This window comes from Centruroides vittatus, unplaced genomic scaffold, assembly GCF_030686945.1.
Source record: "Centruroides vittatus isolate TY-2023 unplaced genomic scaffold, ASM3068694v2 contig_874, whole genome shotgun sequence".
Taxonomy (NCBI): Eukaryota; Metazoa; Arthropoda; class Arachnida; order Scorpiones; family Buthidae; genus Centruroides; species Centruroides vittatus.
The window spans coordinates 1,921,149-1,940,036 of NW_027122566.1; the positions used below are offsets into that span (position 1 = coordinate 1,921,149).

Genomic DNA, 18,888 nt, shown 5'->3' on the forward strand with positions numbered 1-18,888 from the left:
AATAGCTTCGTGTGAGAAAATAACGTTATAAATCCCTCCGGAAATGTTTGTGAAATGGAAAGAAATATTAAAAACTATATATATTTATGTTTTAATAGAGTTTTATTGCTTGCTTTTGTTTCTAAAGTAATGAAACCAAGTCGAAATAAAGAACAAAATAGAAAATAATACAAGCAGCATTGTGGCAATTAAAGGCATTTATTTCGTAAAATGTCAAGAGGATAGGGTGGACGAGAGGCAAATTCCATCTGGTGGCAAAAAATTGAAATATTTTAATAGAATACAGAGAGAGAGAGATTTATCAACACCGAATTATTATCGATTTCGGAAAAATCAATTATCGGACTATGTTTAAACAATGCCACTTAAAGGAAACTTGTGGAAAGTTTAGCGTTGGTATAGTCGATTAAGCGACAATCTCCTCAATGACTTCTTTCAGATAAATCAATTTTATAGATATTTCCTTAAATAAATATCGGGTCTTCAATTTTAATATAAAATTTCAAATATATTAATGTCTATGTTAGTTTTGATTGATTACAAAAATTTATATCAACTTTACGAAATTAATTCTGTATTTATTCAATGCTTAAACATTTTATAGCACAACTCCTGCATTCAATTGGATTAAACAAATTTTAAAAATACATTTTTTTTTTTTTTCGATAAATAATTATTATATTCGTTATATTTTTTTAATAATAATTTTTAAAAATCAAATCATTAAAAATTCCATATTCTGGTTCAATAATAATTACATGTTATTGCTTCATTTCCCAATGCAATTCTTCATTCACTAAATAATCCCAAAGCATTTGGAAATTGAAATTCAAGATACATTTAAAATGACTTTAGAAACGACAAAATATCATTAAATTTCAGAATAAATGTATAATGTAAACTCTAACATGTGCAATTCTTAGTATAACAAAAGAAATTTAATAATTCTTTGTGTATATTTAAAAAAAAATGTTTAAATGTTCTATTGTACAGTTTGGATTTATTTTTAACAGTGTAAATAAGTAAATTATAAGTTCTGTAATAAAATTGTTTCTGTTGAAAATTTTCAAAATGCTTAAGTTATCAAATATCAAAAAATAAAGAACTATAAATGTGATTTTCTGTAAAAAAAAGAAAGATTTCATAATACTATCAGTTGTTTAGAATGGAAATATATCTAATTTACAGGGAAAGAAACTATTAATATATATAAACAACAATTATTGGTTTTTTCGTGTAAGTATATGTGTACACAGAAGGGAATAAACAATGTGTAATATATATATATATTCATTTATACTCCATATATAGAGAGTATAAATAAATCTGTACATATATGAATTATATTTAATTACCAATTACCTATCCTTACTTCAGAAAAGTAAAAATAAGAAATTAACTAACTACTATAACTTTGTTTAATTTTGTCTTTCATTATTGAAAAAAGTTTTAAAAAATGTTTGCATTTTTAACTTTCATTATTATTTTGCTTAGAAAAATTTAGACAATTTGAATTATAAAAAAGACACACACACACAGTTTCTTCTGAATTTGAGGTATTTTCTATTATGAAGGTTTTATTAATGAAAACAAATTAGTTAATTAAATCATGATTTATAACAATGATCAATTAATACAATGTCCTTTCTTTTTTTTAAATAAAATGTTAATTCTAGATACCGTATATTGAAGAAAATGGAAAAGTAAATAACTCATTTAATCCATCACAAGTTATGATATTCAAAAGATATAAATATGCTTTGATTAATTTTTCTATAAAATTTACATTTCAATAAATTAAATTACAAAAAACATCATATTCACTTTTTATTCATTAAAAATTTATTATTTGCATGTACAAGAACATTTAAAAATTTTTTAATAAACTGAGTTCTTTAAAATTTAAATATCATAAACATTACAAATGTCATAATTATTGGGAAAATTTCCAAGTACATATATTTTTTTAATAAAATACAAACATATTTTGTATCTTCTATACAAAATGTAATGCATGTATGTGTGTATATACGTATGTATATATATTATCGTATTTTACGGAATATAAGACGCACCTGAATTTTGGAGGCAATTTTTCAAAGAAAAAAAGTGCGTCTTATAGTCCGTAAAATACGGTACTTGTTTTTAATTTTAATCAGATAAAATTTCTTAATTTCTAAAAGTTAATTCATGTTCACCATGAATTGTTCAAAAATGGAAAAAAAAAAAATTGTATAAAATTCCATTGGTAAGACTATATTATTTGATATGCAAATTATATTTGAACAACAAACATGATTTGCAGATCAAATATGTAATTGATTGTATCGGGACAGATGCAATGCTATCAAAGATATGATTTGCAGATTATTTTTCATAAATGTTATGGGTTTATGTAGTAAAAGAACAAATTGCATTTCATTTTGAGACAAATTCAAAACATCTTTAACAAAACAATAAATGAGAACAGTCTTAAGGTATTTTCCAAATACAATTAGTTAGATTAATAAAATTGTATATGTATGTTTTGGGAAGTTCTCAAACTATGAATAAATGGAATATGCATTTTAAGTATAATAGCACCATCTCATAGCAATATCTCTTAACAGCAGAAAGCCGAAACATGAAGTGTAGTCAACCAATCGTCCAATTTAGAGAACTGTAGATACATTGTTAAGAATGTGTTAGAATTTATTCCTTGTTTTTTATATTATAAATTTTTGTCTGCATTTTTTAAACAAACCTCTTTAGTTCTATATATTATATGCACTATCTTATTGTATATTAATGTTTGCAGTAAAGTATGCAGATTACACTATATTAATATAGCAGTTAACAAAGCAACTGTTTATTAGAAACTATTGAATATAAAGTGATGTATTAAACATTTCATATCTTAACATGAGAAGCTTTGTATTAAGTTTTAGGGAATTAGTTAGGAGTTTTTGGTTGATATTGCAATCAATCATATTTTTTTCCTATTTAAAACATTGGGAAATTGGCTCACAATTAACATTTTCTTGCAGAATGTCTTATTTTCAGAAATGGATTACTGACATTAAGGAGAATATCTGCATTTACTGAATGTTTTGGAATTATTCTTTCTAAACATTAATAATAAATTAATGTTTAGATAATGTGCTAAACATGATGAATATAAACAACATATGATTAGCATGTTTACATACAAAACATAAGTAAATAAAATTTATTTATATTATTTTTGCATGTAAATTTATATCTATTATTTTATTGAAATGATTGGTTTGAATTTTAAATCAAAATAAAGAGCATTCAAATTAGATATTAAATTAATTCACATTTAAAATGCATTTGATACAGGTATTTTAAATTCTATAAAATTTCAATTCTACAATTATTCTATGTTTATTAAATTAAAACATAAATTTAAATAGTCATATTTTATAATACTAGGAGAATTATAATTATTATTATTACTATAATTTTTTTAGCTTTTTCATAAGCAATCACATTGTAAAACAGGGTAATTTAAATGACAAGTTATTTGATTCTGCAATTTGGAAAGCAACGATTCTTGGCTGATAACTTACAAAATCCATTTATGATAAAAATTTAGGAAATAATCTGGTAAAAAATTAATACAGCATTTACAAAACTAATCATAATACCATTGTGATTTAAATTCAAGTTTAGTTGGGATGGACACAAAATGCTTTCAAGAACTAGAAGTTCTGGCAATAAAACTAAGCCTAAATTTGAATTTTTGTTAAACAAAAATGAACTGAATTAAAAATATTAAATGAGAAGCATGTATCAGGAAGAAATTCATCAGAACTAGATGATAAGTCAAGAAAAGTAGATATAAAAAAACCAAGAAACACTGTGTTTTCAATCAATTTGACAAGAATTTATTGATAGTAAAGGAAAAATAAATGAAATTTTTTGACTGTATTGGATTATATAAAAATGTAGATTTAAGATTTGGTCTTCATGAAAATAATTCATTTAAATCAGAGATATAAATTAAAAATATTGTGTATAAATATTAAATATAATTACATTAAATGCATGAACATAAAAACAACTTATGTATTGTGTAGTAACAAATTTTTTTTGTATTTTCCTATCAATCCTATGACAGCAATTTATTAATATATTAAATGCATTAGAAGAGTCTCTATACAATAAAACTATTTTTATATTGTGAAATTACAAGTACAGTATAGTGAAAACAAACTTCAGGATTACATTGTAATTTTATTTGTATATTATTACAACATTAAATGGATACTAAAAATTACTTTTATATTGAAAGTGCTGATTATTTTATGAGTATTAATTTTTAATTTTTTTCTCGAATATTTTTATTAACATTGCCAATGTAATTGAAATAACAATGAATTTAATATTGAAGTTTTAACATCTTAACTACCAGCTTATCTACATAAATGAATTTTAATTGCCTACAAGAATTTTATTGCCTACAAGTCATATGATTATGAAAATTTGTTAAAATAATTTTCTAAGAAGGACAATGAAACAATTTATAATGTAGGTCGTAATAACATATTGATGAATATGTGCATTCATTGCAATTAATCTCAGTAAGTTACACTATAAAAATTATAAAATTTTGAAAAAGTAACATTCAGAATACATTGTTTCCTGAAAGCTGTTGAAAACTGTAATGCATGTTCTTCATATCTTTGTTCAAATATCAATTTTCTGACCATTTAAAATATTTCCTAAAAAATTTCTGATAACCATAAATAATTTGTTTTGTGAGTTTATATACTCTGAAAGATAAAATTATGCTTTGTCTACAAAGAATGTTCATCACATGTATCACTGTCATTATTTTTAATTAAATTTTGAAAGCATTCACAATAGAAACTCTCTCAGTGATCATAGTGCTTTTTTACTTCTAGCATAGTCAATTTTATGGAAAAAATTCAAGTTTTTCTCTGTTTCGTAAGCTTGCAAAATGAAGATAAAGATCATTTTATCTTGACTTTCTTATTCATTTTGAAAATTTTGCTGCAACTTTTAGAGATTTTCAACAGCTTGTCCTCTAATAAAACTATAAACATTTTTCTTCTTGTATCTATTACCAAATTAGTTTAGTAAAATATATTTTAAAATATAAATCATAAATAATACGCCATATTAGTATATCCAATTGTTAGTCTTCTTTAGCAAATCAGAAAGAAAAACGTGATAAGTCGAATTGATAATCTAGGAACTGATGTCACAAATGAAGTGCTTAACAAGTCATCAGCAACTCTGGCGGTTGAGATATGCCCCCATAATATGCCAATATTTAGGAATCTTTCCTAAAACTTTTTTATCTCACAGTTACTTAATGCTTCTTGTCATTTCAGAAAATATATACTTAATTCAAATATTCATTTTTTAATTTAGCATACTTGCAAAAATTAAAAAAAAAAATGCAGTTCAATAATTTTTTTACTTCTGTGATAAATGTTTGTTGTTATTATATTATGAAATTTCAATAGGATATGCTAATTCAATCTGGTAAGATACAAAATTCACCCGGATGGTGATTCATCAATAGATGATAATACAAGAGAAAAATTTTTATAACACTCCACTTATACTATTTGAAATATAACATATTTATCTAGCTATTGTATATTAAACAGCAAAACATTTTTAAAAAAATTTTATCTCAGTAAAAAATTTATAATCTTATTCAAAAAACACCCTTCCTGTTATATAATAAAAGTAAAAAAAAAAAGTATTTGTTAATTGTTGCAATACTGAGAATACAAAGTTAATGGTAAGATATTTCAATGAAATTACAATATATGATAGTTAACATGGTTTAATGAAAATTTTTCATTTTATTCTCAAAAAATTTATTTTTAAAATTATTGTTATCAATTTAGTTTTTTGTAAAAAGGAAATTGATATTGGTATTTTTTAATATTTGCTTTTATTATGTTATTTTCTAATTGGTCTTTGAATAAAATGGAGAAAAAGTGATTCATACATTTCATCAAATGAAATATTATCTATTTGAAGATTATCATCTCATATTTTAGATGCAATTTCTAACAAAACCAATTTCTCACATGTAAGATTTCAATTTTTATGAATAAAGTAGTTCATTTTTGCAATTAAAAGTTGTCTCCAATTGATATATAGAGTATTAAAAAGTTAACTAGTATATTTATAAGTACAATAAAAATTAATTTCATTCAGATTTCAGTAACTAAACCAATTATCTACACAACATATCTAATTCAGTGAATATAGAATTTATAAATACTAAAGAACTCACATTATAGCTTTTGACATATATCTGAAAAATAAATTCCTATTTCATCAAAATAATTAATAAAATTCTAAAAAATCTGCAAAAAATTTCACTGTTTTTTTAAATATAAATACTGTAATACTATAAACTCAAGTAACTTAACATTTAGTAATATTGGTTAAACCCAAGTAAAAAGCTCATTATAATTGATTTTGTTTATAAAATATTAAAAATAATAATAAATAGTTAATTATAAACAGCAAAAATGGAAAAATTTGTACATTACAATATAATTAAAATTATTTAACAAGTTTTGAAAAAAAAAAAATTTATTTTTTAATGATAGTAGGTAGAAAGTCAGAACACTTTATATTTATTGTAAAACTGTATTAAATTTAATTATTAATAATGTTAAACTATTAATTGTAAATAGTTAACAACTGTTTAATTTAAATAAAATATTTTTATTATAAAAAAAATTATTATTTCTTAATTCATTTAATGCTATTTGATTCTGATGTTTAGACAATGAAGTTTTAATAAGCAAAAATAAAAGTAGGAATATGTATATATATAAATTTAAAATTATTTCATTTAAATGTAATGTAAATAATAATTAATGTAGTAGAAGTAAATAAATGAAACAATTTACTCTAATTTTTTATGGAAAATTTCTTAAAATATGATTATATTTTTAGAAAAATTGAATTTTTATTTCGTTAAAAATTTGAAAATTTTAAGTCGTGCTTACAATTATATTTCAACTGCATATTATAAAATTTGTAATTTACAGTATGTAAAAACTATTAAAACAGTTAATATTTTTTGAATAAATAAATTTTACCAAAATTTTGTTTAAAATACTCAATTTGAAAAACCAATATTATGAAACAGCTTTCTTCAGATAAAAAACAGATCTATATTGATAAAATTTTATTGTAAAATGAAATATCTTAAAGATGTAAACAATGATGATGATTTATTCATAATGTAAAGATGTTCAATAGTTTGTCAATGGTACACAAAATTCCATTTTGTTTTCTTACAAAAATACACAAACCACATTCATATGATTGCATATCTGTCTAGTGACACAAAATATATACTTCATTTATATATGAAATTAAATCTGCAAAATAAAAATTGTTATTGTTTAAAATAAAATATTTTATAACAGTTTAATAAATATTTGAAATTTTTTACATTATATTAATTTTAAGAGAAAATATTAAATTGTTAATCATATTAAATATATTATTTATTGATTGCATATAATAATATAATAAAATTATATTTAAAAAATGTTTAGAAAAAGTATCTACAAAATAAATCAATCAACCCAAATGTTGTTTCATCTAATGACGAGGGTTTTCTTTTTTTCAACATCCACCGACCCAGAATAAAAAAACTAGAGTGAAGAACAAAACCACTTTATTTGTAGAAGGTAGTTACAGTCTTCACTTATTTTTTCACATAATTGCCTTGTCAATTCAGCCAGACATAATAATGTGACACCAGCTTTTGTATACCCATGTCGAAGAACGTTGACGCCAGGCCATTCAGCCAATTTTTAACACTGTCAGTCAGCGGTATACAGTGTGGACCTTGAAATTCGAGGAAACTCCTCACTGAACTCAGAAATCGTGAACCGACGCCTTTCTCACACCAATTGATCCACTTTGTCCACCAAACTGTCGGTCATCACACGCTTCCTCCCTTGACTGCCCTCATCACAAATGTTGTCACGTCCTTGTTTGAATTTCCTGCACCATTCATGCACACATCCGTATCTCATGAGATTCTCACCATACACATTACACATCCTTCGATGAATTTCACCTCCATTAGGCTCTTTGGCCTGTAGAAATTGTATTACTGCTCGTACTTCACAGTTGGCAAGAGACTGGATTGTGTCTAAAATAGCTTGGCACAACGCTAAGTGATGAGGGAATATACTACTCACTAGGTATGCACCCTGTGCCTGTCTCACATGCTTCCAAATTTTTCATGCATTAGTGGAGGTTAAAAAAAAAATATAGTGCTCGTATTTTAATTGGATGTAACAATATTTGGGTTTAAAATGTTCATTAAATAATCATAAATTAATAAAATAATTTTCTTACTAGAAAGAGTAGAAAGTGAATATTCTGAATGAAGAAAAAATGTTTCTTTCCAATATATAATAAATATACTTTATATATTATTTAATATATATTTTAATATATTACATTAAGCTATAACTTTGTCAATATCATTTCTTAATTATTGCACGCATTATTATCTAGTATCATTATGAAACAAATCAAATTATTTTTTTATGAAAATTTAATCATGTTATATGTTACAGGCAGTCCCAAAATTAGATAAGGATCATCTTTATTTATATAAATTAAATACATCTGCTGAGATCTCAAACTAAAAATATAGAATTGAAATGTAATGCAAATTCACATCTCATTAATATCCTTGAATATCTAATAAATATCTATACATCATCTCTGATATATTTCAATTTTTAATATTTTTTTCTGTAGGAAAACATTAACTTAAATACAAGTATATTTTTCAGTGGTAAGTTCCAGACATCGCCATAAAGAAAATGTTACCTTAAAACAAAATACAGTCTTTTCTCCAATTGTCAATGCATATAAAAGTCTAAAAATATATTTGCACTACCATTTATTAAGTGCAAAATAGTGCTACACCTAAAAAAAGATGCAAAATAAAAATAACCTTCAAAAGCTTCTTAAGATCAAAGCTAGTGTCAAAAATAAACAAAATATAATTGAGAAGAATCATATCAGCAAAGCACCTCAAAGCAAGTATTGATAGTCATTAGTCTATAAATTCAAAATTTTGAAGTGAATAAATTAGTAACCTTTGGAAATAATCTCATAAATTGTTTTCATAAATCAATTAAAACTGTGAATTTAATATAATTTAATTTAGCAAAATATTCAATAATAAGTATAAATTCAATAAATAACAAAACTTAGTTTTCTTTCAAGGAATTAAGTAATTTAATGTTTACAAGGACTACCTTTCCATACTGAGAACAACTAACATTGATTGTTACTTCACATTCTGTATGTAATTGAAGACAGAGAAGGTAGTCACAAAAAACATTAAATGATTTTGACTCAGAAACAGATCAAATACTGTAATTAAAATAGTGACAAGGGTAATTTGATTAATATGTAATTTACAAGTTTTTTACTTAACTGCTGATCAAATGTATCTGCATCTCTTACTTAATACTCTATTAATGATACTATTATAAAAGTTGCTAGTAACATAAGAGTTTTAATAAAATCTCATTGGTACTTAATATTACAATTCTCTACATTTCTTAATATCTCAATTATATCAATTCTCTATGGTGCTTAATATTCTCTTATAAACAACATATCTCAAATAAATTTGTATTACACCAAACAACCACTGGATTCCATTCTGTTATGCCAAAATAACAGAATATCCCTTTCTGAGTGTAATGAGAAGGTCCACTACCTGGACCTCATCATTACACTCAGACAGGGATCAGTAGTCACATATATATATATATATATATCAAAAACCCTCTTATCACTCATTCTTTATACCTTCCACCTCTAATAATCAGCAATTGTACAAAACAGTGGCTTTTAGAATTGCTTCAATTTTAAAGACCCGTTAGAAAAATTAGAGCATATAAAGAACATCTCAATAAGGTATGGCTACTGCTCAAAACTCAACAGCTTAGCATGTAAAGTAGAAAATAACATTAAATATCCATATAAGAATGAAAAAGTAAGGCCAGGATCAAGAAATTGAAAATGTATCATCCTCGAACATGATCCAAGGTTACACCGAGCACACACAAATCTCACTAAACACATAAACACTGCTTTCACATATATTTGTATTTTTGATGTTTCATGTAAAACTTATTAGTCACATATTTTGTATGCATCATGAGACATGCTATGCCCAATGGTGTACATATAACAGCTACACACTTCATACCAGGAAAAAATGCCCCATCAGTCAACAAAATGTGCTCAAGCAGTTGTGGTTTGTTCTGGTATAAATTTAAGCTCATGTTACACCATCAGTCAAATTGCTATTCATCATCCACTGTATGTTGTGCCAGTTGCAGATAGCAGTTGAATGAGTACATCATGGCAATGAATGTAACATTTGATATACAGTATTTATGACTGCTGCAGTCCACATTGTCTTGCTGCTTCATCTATGCTTGTATGTAGATATGTACGAAAGTACACAAAAACTTCAATGTTGTGAAGACAAGCCATGATCCCCAATTGCATTACAGGTTTGCATCAAGTAATGTATATTACATTCAAAATTGTCATATATATAGGTCTTGCAGCTGGAAAGTGCTCGTGGAATCTCTGTTTTCCTGAATTTCATGAAGTATAAGGGTGTGACTATGCAGATGCGAATTTAGTTGCAAGTGAGAGGTTGTGAGCAATATAGTTCTCACAAAAGAAAACCATGCGCAACTGAGAAATCTCGCTGGCAAGAGCAAATTTCTGGTTCTCACACATATCTGAGAGGGTTTGATATTTATCGTGTCTTGCTCACTTGCATATGCATAGTCGCACCCTAAGAGTATAATCATTTCATAGTAATGTTCATAAATATAAGACATTGTTGCAGTGCTCTACCAATTAACAGACAGCATGATGTTGGCACTTTCATAAGAGCATCACAGCATCATGAGTTATCACACGATTTGTCAAGTACACTACACCTCAATGTTCATGGAAGTCGTCATTCAGGAATTTGATCATTCAAGATTGGATGCACCAAAATTTCAACTTTCATTAAAGGTTTTGAGCTTTCAAGAAATGGAAGATTACATTTCTTGAACGTGAAGATTAAGAAATGGAAGATTGTGTGTAATCTTCCATTTCTTCCATTCAAACTCCAGTTTACATACCACTGTAAACTGGAGTTTGAGCCTGTGTGAACTAGATTTTTGAGTAGATGCAATGCTAAAATATTACTGCACTCACTCAGTCATATGGTGTCCATTAATTTATAAGTTATGTTACTGTTTTGTTTATTTTTTTCATTTGGTTTTGTAGTGCTCCATCACTAATTTATTTATTTTTTGTTTTTTGTAATTATATATTTTATATATTGGTGTTGTTTCTGCATCAGATTTTTTTTTCCTTGTTGCAATACTTGTTTATTTGTAAAACGTTCTGTTTGTTGAGTACCTCCATCTTCGGCAACCACTCATTGGCTTAGGGTTGGTTGTAATGACATCGTGTGACTAAGGTGGAAGCCCCGGATGGTGGGGGTTATAAAAAGGAGTGAAAAACTTGTGTAAGCACCTTTTTTTCATCCTGTGACTTGTTGAGAACACATCAGAGGAAGGCTTCGAGGGATAAGGCGAGGAGTTCTTTAGTGGAAGGGTAAGCAAGAAAGGAAGAAGAGTAGTGACAAGACGCTGGACTTTTTGTTTTTGGACGAGAGGAAAATCTGTTTGCATCGAGAGGAAGATTGTGTCCAAAGTGGAAGAACTGTTGGTTAAGGAAGGAAATTTAAGGAAATAATTCATACTTGTGTATAGTTTGCCTTTTTCTTTCCTTTTTATTTGTGTTTGGATTGTACGAGATTCAACGAATGTGTCAGTGATCCCAACATGTACTCGCCTTGTATGTATATATTGTAAATATTGTTATTAGGCTAAGTGTCACTGTAATCTTAGTAATTAGTGTACTAGTGTGTTAATTATCGAATCTTTGTAAGATATATAATATTGTTTTTCATTCCTTTAATTTGTATTTTGTACAATTTCTTTTTTGTATGGCCCTTGTACTCCTTACCAGCGTTTGGTCTGAATCTTGGCGATTCTTACTCACTACAGTTTAAATAAAATGACTTTTGCAGCACTATAAACTATTGCACAGTAAATAAATAATAAAAGCAATGGGATTGGTTAATACGACATTAAAAATTAATCAATTCTAAGAAATTTTTCGTTTAAAAAAATGCAAGGTCAAAGTAGAGAATCTTATAGACTTCTATCCTTAGACGTAAAATCTATGTATCCTTCAGTAAATTGGAATTTTATTACAGAAAGTTTAAGTAAATATAATTTACCTTGTCATATTTTAGAATTTATTCATCTTACTTTTAAAAATAACTATTTTAAAATCTCTACAGAATATTATCGTCAAAGAGACGGGATTGCAATGGGATTGGTAATTGGCCCAAAACTTGCAGACATTTGCATGGCATCAGTAGACGAAAAAATCTTCCAGTTTCAAGGTATTGTCTTTTATGCTAGATATGTAGATGACATACTAATTTTGTACGACTCAAATGACGTTACAGCCGAAAACATCAAGAATTACGCAAATAGTTTGAATAATAATATAAAATTTACTTATAAAGAAGAAAGAAATTACGAAATTAATTATTTAGACGTAACAATTACAAGAAAAAATGAAGCATTGTTGTTCCATAAGTACGAAAAAATATGCAATAACAACAAAGTAATTAATTATAAATCATATTGTTCTATAGGAATAAAACAAAATGTTTTTTTGATGGAACTAAAGAAAATACTTAATAGAACAACTTTAAAAGAATATATTGATATTGAGATTAAGAACCTTTTTAAAAAATATCTATTAAATGATTATCCGCAACAGCTTATACATAAGTGGCATAATATGTATATTAATAATAGATATAACGTTAAGAATAAAAAACTAGAAAATTTATATATTAAAATACCATATATTTCAAAATTTTATGAAAAATATAAACTGTATATTAAAGAATTATTTTCTGTTAACTTAGTAGGCGAACAATGAAATAAGTTAAACAAAGGTATTTGTCTGATTAATAAAGCAAATGAGATACAACCAAAAACATTTTGGAGATGGCTGAAGTTGTATATGAATTGATGTGTACATGCACAAAACGGAAATACTATGTTGGAGAAACAGGAAGAAAACTGGAAGTGAGGCTGAAAGAGCATGAGGCGGCAATTAGATTAAACAGAATAGAATCCCGTGGCAACAGCACTGCAGCATAACAAATTGTATTATTGACCGAAATAATATTAAAATACTGTATAAAGTAAAAAATCACGAAAAACGACGTATTATAGAACATTATTGTATAAAACAACATGCAAATTGTATAAATTTAAATACCGGCGTATGTATTGATGCATGCTGGGATTGCTTGATGAATTATAAAAGTACCGGCAATGCAACATTGTAATATCCACTGAAGAGGCTGTGTAAGCGAAATATATATGGATAGAATAAAGTAAGAATCACAGAGTAATTTACTGGTCTTTCTCTTGTTTCAAGTCTATCGAAATTGGAATTAAAGAGGGTTTTCACTTGTAATTCTCGAGATTTTTTTAAACGAAAAATTTCTTAGAATTGATTAATTTTTATTGCACAGTATATTTATTTAATGAAACCATTCATTTTTCTGAAAATGTTTTAAAACAGCAGTAATACATAAAGTCAGGAAACAAATTACGAATTTAACATTGAAAATGGAACTCAAAGTTCAAGGATTTGATGTTCTTGAAGGATTCGGTCCCAATTATTCTCGAACATGGGAATCAGTATATAATAAACAACAATAGAAACTAGAGAAAGAATTCAGAAACAAATCAAACCTTATAAATTTTACTTGCTGAGTATTGTATCAGTCCAGCAAGTAAAATTTAATAGACCAAAAATTTTTTCAATCCAGTTTAATGGATCATCTTCAGTTTTCAAACACATAAATGAAATAGAACATACACAACTTAAAATTTTAAAAAATTTAAGAAAAGGGAACACTATTAAAATACAACAGAATGAGAAAATTAGTATTAAAGAAAAAAAAAGGATTAAGAAACATAAATGGTCTGGGAATGAAGGTCTAACCAACACTGCCCTATTGGCATTTGTTAACAAACAAAAAAGTCATCTTAGATTGATGCTAAGATAGTTGGACCTAAAAACACAATTATCCTAAAACAGTTGAAATTTTAGAAATTTACAAAGCAAATAAAGACTAGGCATGTGTTAACTATCATGTTGTAGACTTCTTGTCCACCATTTGGAAACTGTTATACAAAATGTAGTTTATTTTAAATAGTTTTGTTTACATTATTATTTTACTTCAATGTTAACATCTAATTCTGTGTTTTTATTTTACTATTATCATCTTTTAACTGAAGATGATCCATTAAACTAGATAAAAAATATTTTTACCTTATTAAAATCTACTTTCTGGAGTGATGTAATGTGTGATTTGTTTGATTTGTCAAGATTACATTTTTAATTTGCATCTTGTTTTTATATTTGAAAAAATTTGATGGCCTTGAAACTATTGCATGAATTACACTTGTCCCTTTTTTTAAATCTAAACATTGTGGTGAAACTAATGCAACATATGAACATACTCAAGCAATGTTGAAAAAAATCTCTTTTGAGTCTGGATAACTGATAAAGTGAACATATATATTGTATATATACAGTAAATTTGTGCATAATATTTGCTTACAAAATTTACCAAACAACATGCAGACCTCTGATCTAAAAGAACAACATTCTGTAAGCTTTTTTAACAACACTACAACAAAATTAGCCAGATATCTAAAAATATAGCAATGCACATCAAACTTTACAATTCAAAACTGAGAGTAACTACTTTCTGTGCTAATATACTTAAATTAATACAAAAATACACAAAAAATGAATTTATATTAGCAAGTACTTTTAATGAAAGTACAAATTCATTATCTTCAGGCAAAGAGTAAATGCAGTGAAAATATATAGTAGAGCATTGATTATCCAAACATCAGTTAACCGAAAGTGTTCCAGTTGGACTGTGTCAGGACGTTTGTCGTGCTGAATCAAATGTTTTTGATTTTTCAATATATTTATTTTGTTTGTACAAAATAAAGAAATAATTTTTAATAATACAATAGCCATGATTATTATTATAAAAATTTTCATTAGGTTTAACATCAACGAAAATTCAACACAAAGTGACATGCAACAGAGAAAAATTTCAACATGGGATATATTAATATACTATTATTGGGATATACTAATATACTATATTAATAATGTATTTTTTCACACATAATCCGTTATCCGAAAAATCGATTTTCCGAACAACCCCAGTCCCCAATTGATTCAGATAATCGATGTTCTACTGTATAATCTTTAAATTCTAGCAATACACTTCTTTAAAAAAAATTGCTGTCGTGTTTAGTTGTTTTAAATGACCACCTTCAAACATGTTCTAAAATCCTCCACAAACTAGTCGATGTGGTTGCTTTCAGTGTAATGTCATAGGCAATTTTTATGGTCATGTGACTGTTGTACTTCAATGATCTGGTGATGTCACCTCTTGTGATATCACTTAAGACATAGTTCTAAAGAACCAATAAACATTTCATCTACCTTTACAAACTATTGCTAGAAAGTTTGTAAAATGGTGACAGTCAGTGATGCAATCTGTTGATGTTAGCTCCAACTGCTTTCATTTATTGCCTATTTGGCAGAAATTTAATAAATAAATGAAAACAAAAACAGAGACCAGGAAGAATGAATTTATGATCATGATATGCACTGTACATAACTTCTATAATTTCAATAAAATCAATGAAATAATTTATTATAAAAATTAAGTTTAAGATTTTACCAATGAAGTTGGTATTCTTTCCTTTAATATTAAAACGGCAAGGCCATTTTTGGGACAAGACTGTCTCAAAGACTCAGGGCTCGACTGTGCACTGTTTTCTAAGGAAAAGAGAAAAATGAGGAAAAGCCGACACCAGTACTCAGGGTCCTGGCATAGATTATGGCAAGCTTTGTTGCTACTGTGGTTACAGAAGGTTGTGTTGTCACAGGCCTGTTCTTGGCTACAGTAAGCGGGAAGATATTTGTACCCAAATTGTCCCGATGTTGCTCTCATCATTTCACAGGATGGCGAAACGATGAGAGCAAAAGAATACACGTGTAACGTGTGTCATGTTTGTCAAAATTTGATTTTGCAACATTCACATTTCAAAATTTCCAATGAGCAATGCATGCACAAATCTCGCACTAGTACTGTTTGCAGAAACAGTGTCACCATTTTGTATTTTATTTTGGCTCAGTTCTCGGTCCCCGACTACCTACAAGTCTGGTTTTTTTTATGCGAACATTATTTGGGCACCTAACACTGTGCCAAATATCAACTCTTGACATGTACTCCTTCATACCTTTAAGGTGTCCAGCTGTTGACAGCAGTGCAATTTTATAGACAAGACATAGTCTCATCAAAAATATAAATTTAAAATTTTTTTTCTGATATAGGAAGAGAAATTTTTTTTTATTAATTTATATTTTTACATCTATGAAAATCTATCAAACAGTTTTTGGTTTCATAATTCCAGCATAGTGAAGACATGGCTGAAACAAAAAAAAAAAAAAAATTACAGTACAAACATGCAAGGACTTCTTTGTGGCCTATAGCACATGCTCCTTTCAGGAACTTTTAAATGCACACAAATATCACCGATTTTCGCCTGAAAAATCCAACTTCTTAGATCTGAGAGTTGCCAAACACTATGACATAGGAAACATAGGAACTGTCATACCCTTTGGTGTTCTATGTTATACCCTACTTTCTGTTGAAGAGTATGATATATAGTAGTATTGAATTAATGACTGGGCGATCAATGGTCAGTCCTGTGACAATTGAATGAATTTTGTTCAATGTTGCCTTTGACCAGTTTGCTTCAATATTGCCTAGTTTAAGACAAACTTAAAATTACAAAATTGAACATAAGTTTGGAATGAACAAAAAATTTTTTATAGTGCTATTGGCCAAATACTCCAATAATATTTGTCAAAATTACAAGAGATATATGACTAATTAATATTATCAAAGTAATTTCTTATTTGACTTAATATATAATAAAATGGAGTCTTTATCCGTCTAATGGAGTTTATGTTTAAAATGCCGTGATCATTTTTATAACACATTCTCTATGCACTATATTAAATTGGCATCCTTATGGTTAATTGCTTTTTCTTTAGTGCCAGCTTGTAAATTTCTAGTTGTTCCATGCTTATAAGCAGATAAAGGTCGTGTATCATGTGCTTTCGTCATCATCCCCTTGGAGGTGGACCCTATCATTTTTGACCACATAGGCTGCTAGCTGCCAGATTCCCTTTCCTTATGTTGGTGCTCATTTATTCTAATTGAAATGGAGGGTATACTGTATACTCCAATGGATGTTGAAACTGATTGAGAGCAGAGATATAGTATATGCCATGGACTCTTTTCAGGTCAAGTGATTATTTGCTGTTTCTAAGGAGTTTAAAAATTGATAGACAGTCATAATTATCCATTTGCATATTGTATTAAGTTCTTTGTTGTATGACACTACTAAAACTCATTGTTGCCCTCAGGCTGACTATCTTTATGTTATGAACTTGAATATTTTTTGTACTAATTTCCATACAGTATTAGGCCACATACCCTTGTTCTATCACAATTTTGGTAATGTAAGGACAATTTTGGAGCTTGCTTACATAAGCTCCTCTCTCTCTCTCTCGATTCAGAGCAATATGTGAATACCATTCTAATGGACAATTGGAAAGTGCCAATTTATATTAAAGGGGCCATGAAATTCTTTAGATATGTAAAGAGGGTTGTGTGCAGGTTTCCTGTATACTTTGATGGCAATCCTATGTTTCTTAAATGTGATGTTTATTTCCAGGAAGTGGCACATCTGTTCTAGATGCAAAGTAAGACCATAAGAGTTGTTGTAGAAGCTATCCAATATTTGCTGAATGCCAGGTTTCTGCATTGTATTATAAGGATGTCATTTATATTTCTGGTATACAAAAACATATGTTATTTCTAGTCCTAAATGACCTCCTGCTCTAAAGTTCTTATGACTAGTGCCCAAAGGATACATGAAAGCAAGCTTGCTATGGCCCTGCAGATGGGTGTTACCATTGAAATCAAAGGAAGAAAAATAGCACATTAGGTGAGCTAGCTCCAACACTTGCTTATGACATGTGTGTAAGTTCAGGGTTTAAGAGAAAGTCCATGAGACAGCAGAAACATAGCTTTATATAAATAGACAGGTAAAGTTAGATAAAGTCCATAATGGTGATCATGATCACTTCTTCATTGTCAAGGTGAATGTCACATAACCTATCAACGAGTTCCAATGGGTTTGCTATTGTACATATGTAGACAATGATTTTCTTCTCAAGACTCTTCTGGAGAGTACTTTTAATTAGGATAACAGGAGAACTACATTTATCTAGTACTGGCCTTAACTTCGTTCTTGGCTTTCAGATCTTTGCAAAGCTGAACAACTTGGAGTAGCAACAGAGAGCAGAGCAACAATAAAAAAATTTAATTGTCTTGCAAGAGATATTTTGGTAAAGTTGATGACCCAGTTCTATAGATTGTGAAGGAAGTGTTCAGATACTAATGACAGTCTGTGGAAGTAATGTATTCTATCAAATTTTTGTGATAATTCAAGTGTATTAACATCAAAAGACAGTTATACTTTCAATTTTTAATTAGCCAGCTTTATTCTGGAAAGGATGATTATCTTAAAACTAATGAATATT

At 27.5% G+C, this 18,888-nt stretch overlaps 1 protein-coding gene across 1 annotated transcript in view; it reads right to left on the reverse strand.

Annotated features, from left to right (window-relative positions):
- Positions 1 to 7,003: 7,003 nt before the first annotated feature.
- LOC136982925 (cleavage and polyadenylation specificity factor subunit 5-like) overlaps positions 7,004 to 18,888 on the reverse strand; it is a 56,944-nt gene continuing 45,059 nt past the window's right edge. Inside the window, exon 7 of the mRNA XM_067279500.1 lies at positions 7,004 to 7,391. Within this exon, the coding sequence (XP_067135601.1) occupies positions 7,370 to 7,391 (22 nt within the window). The 3' untranslated portion in view covers positions 7,004 to 7,369. The remainder of the gene's footprint in view (positions 7,392 to 18,888) is intronic.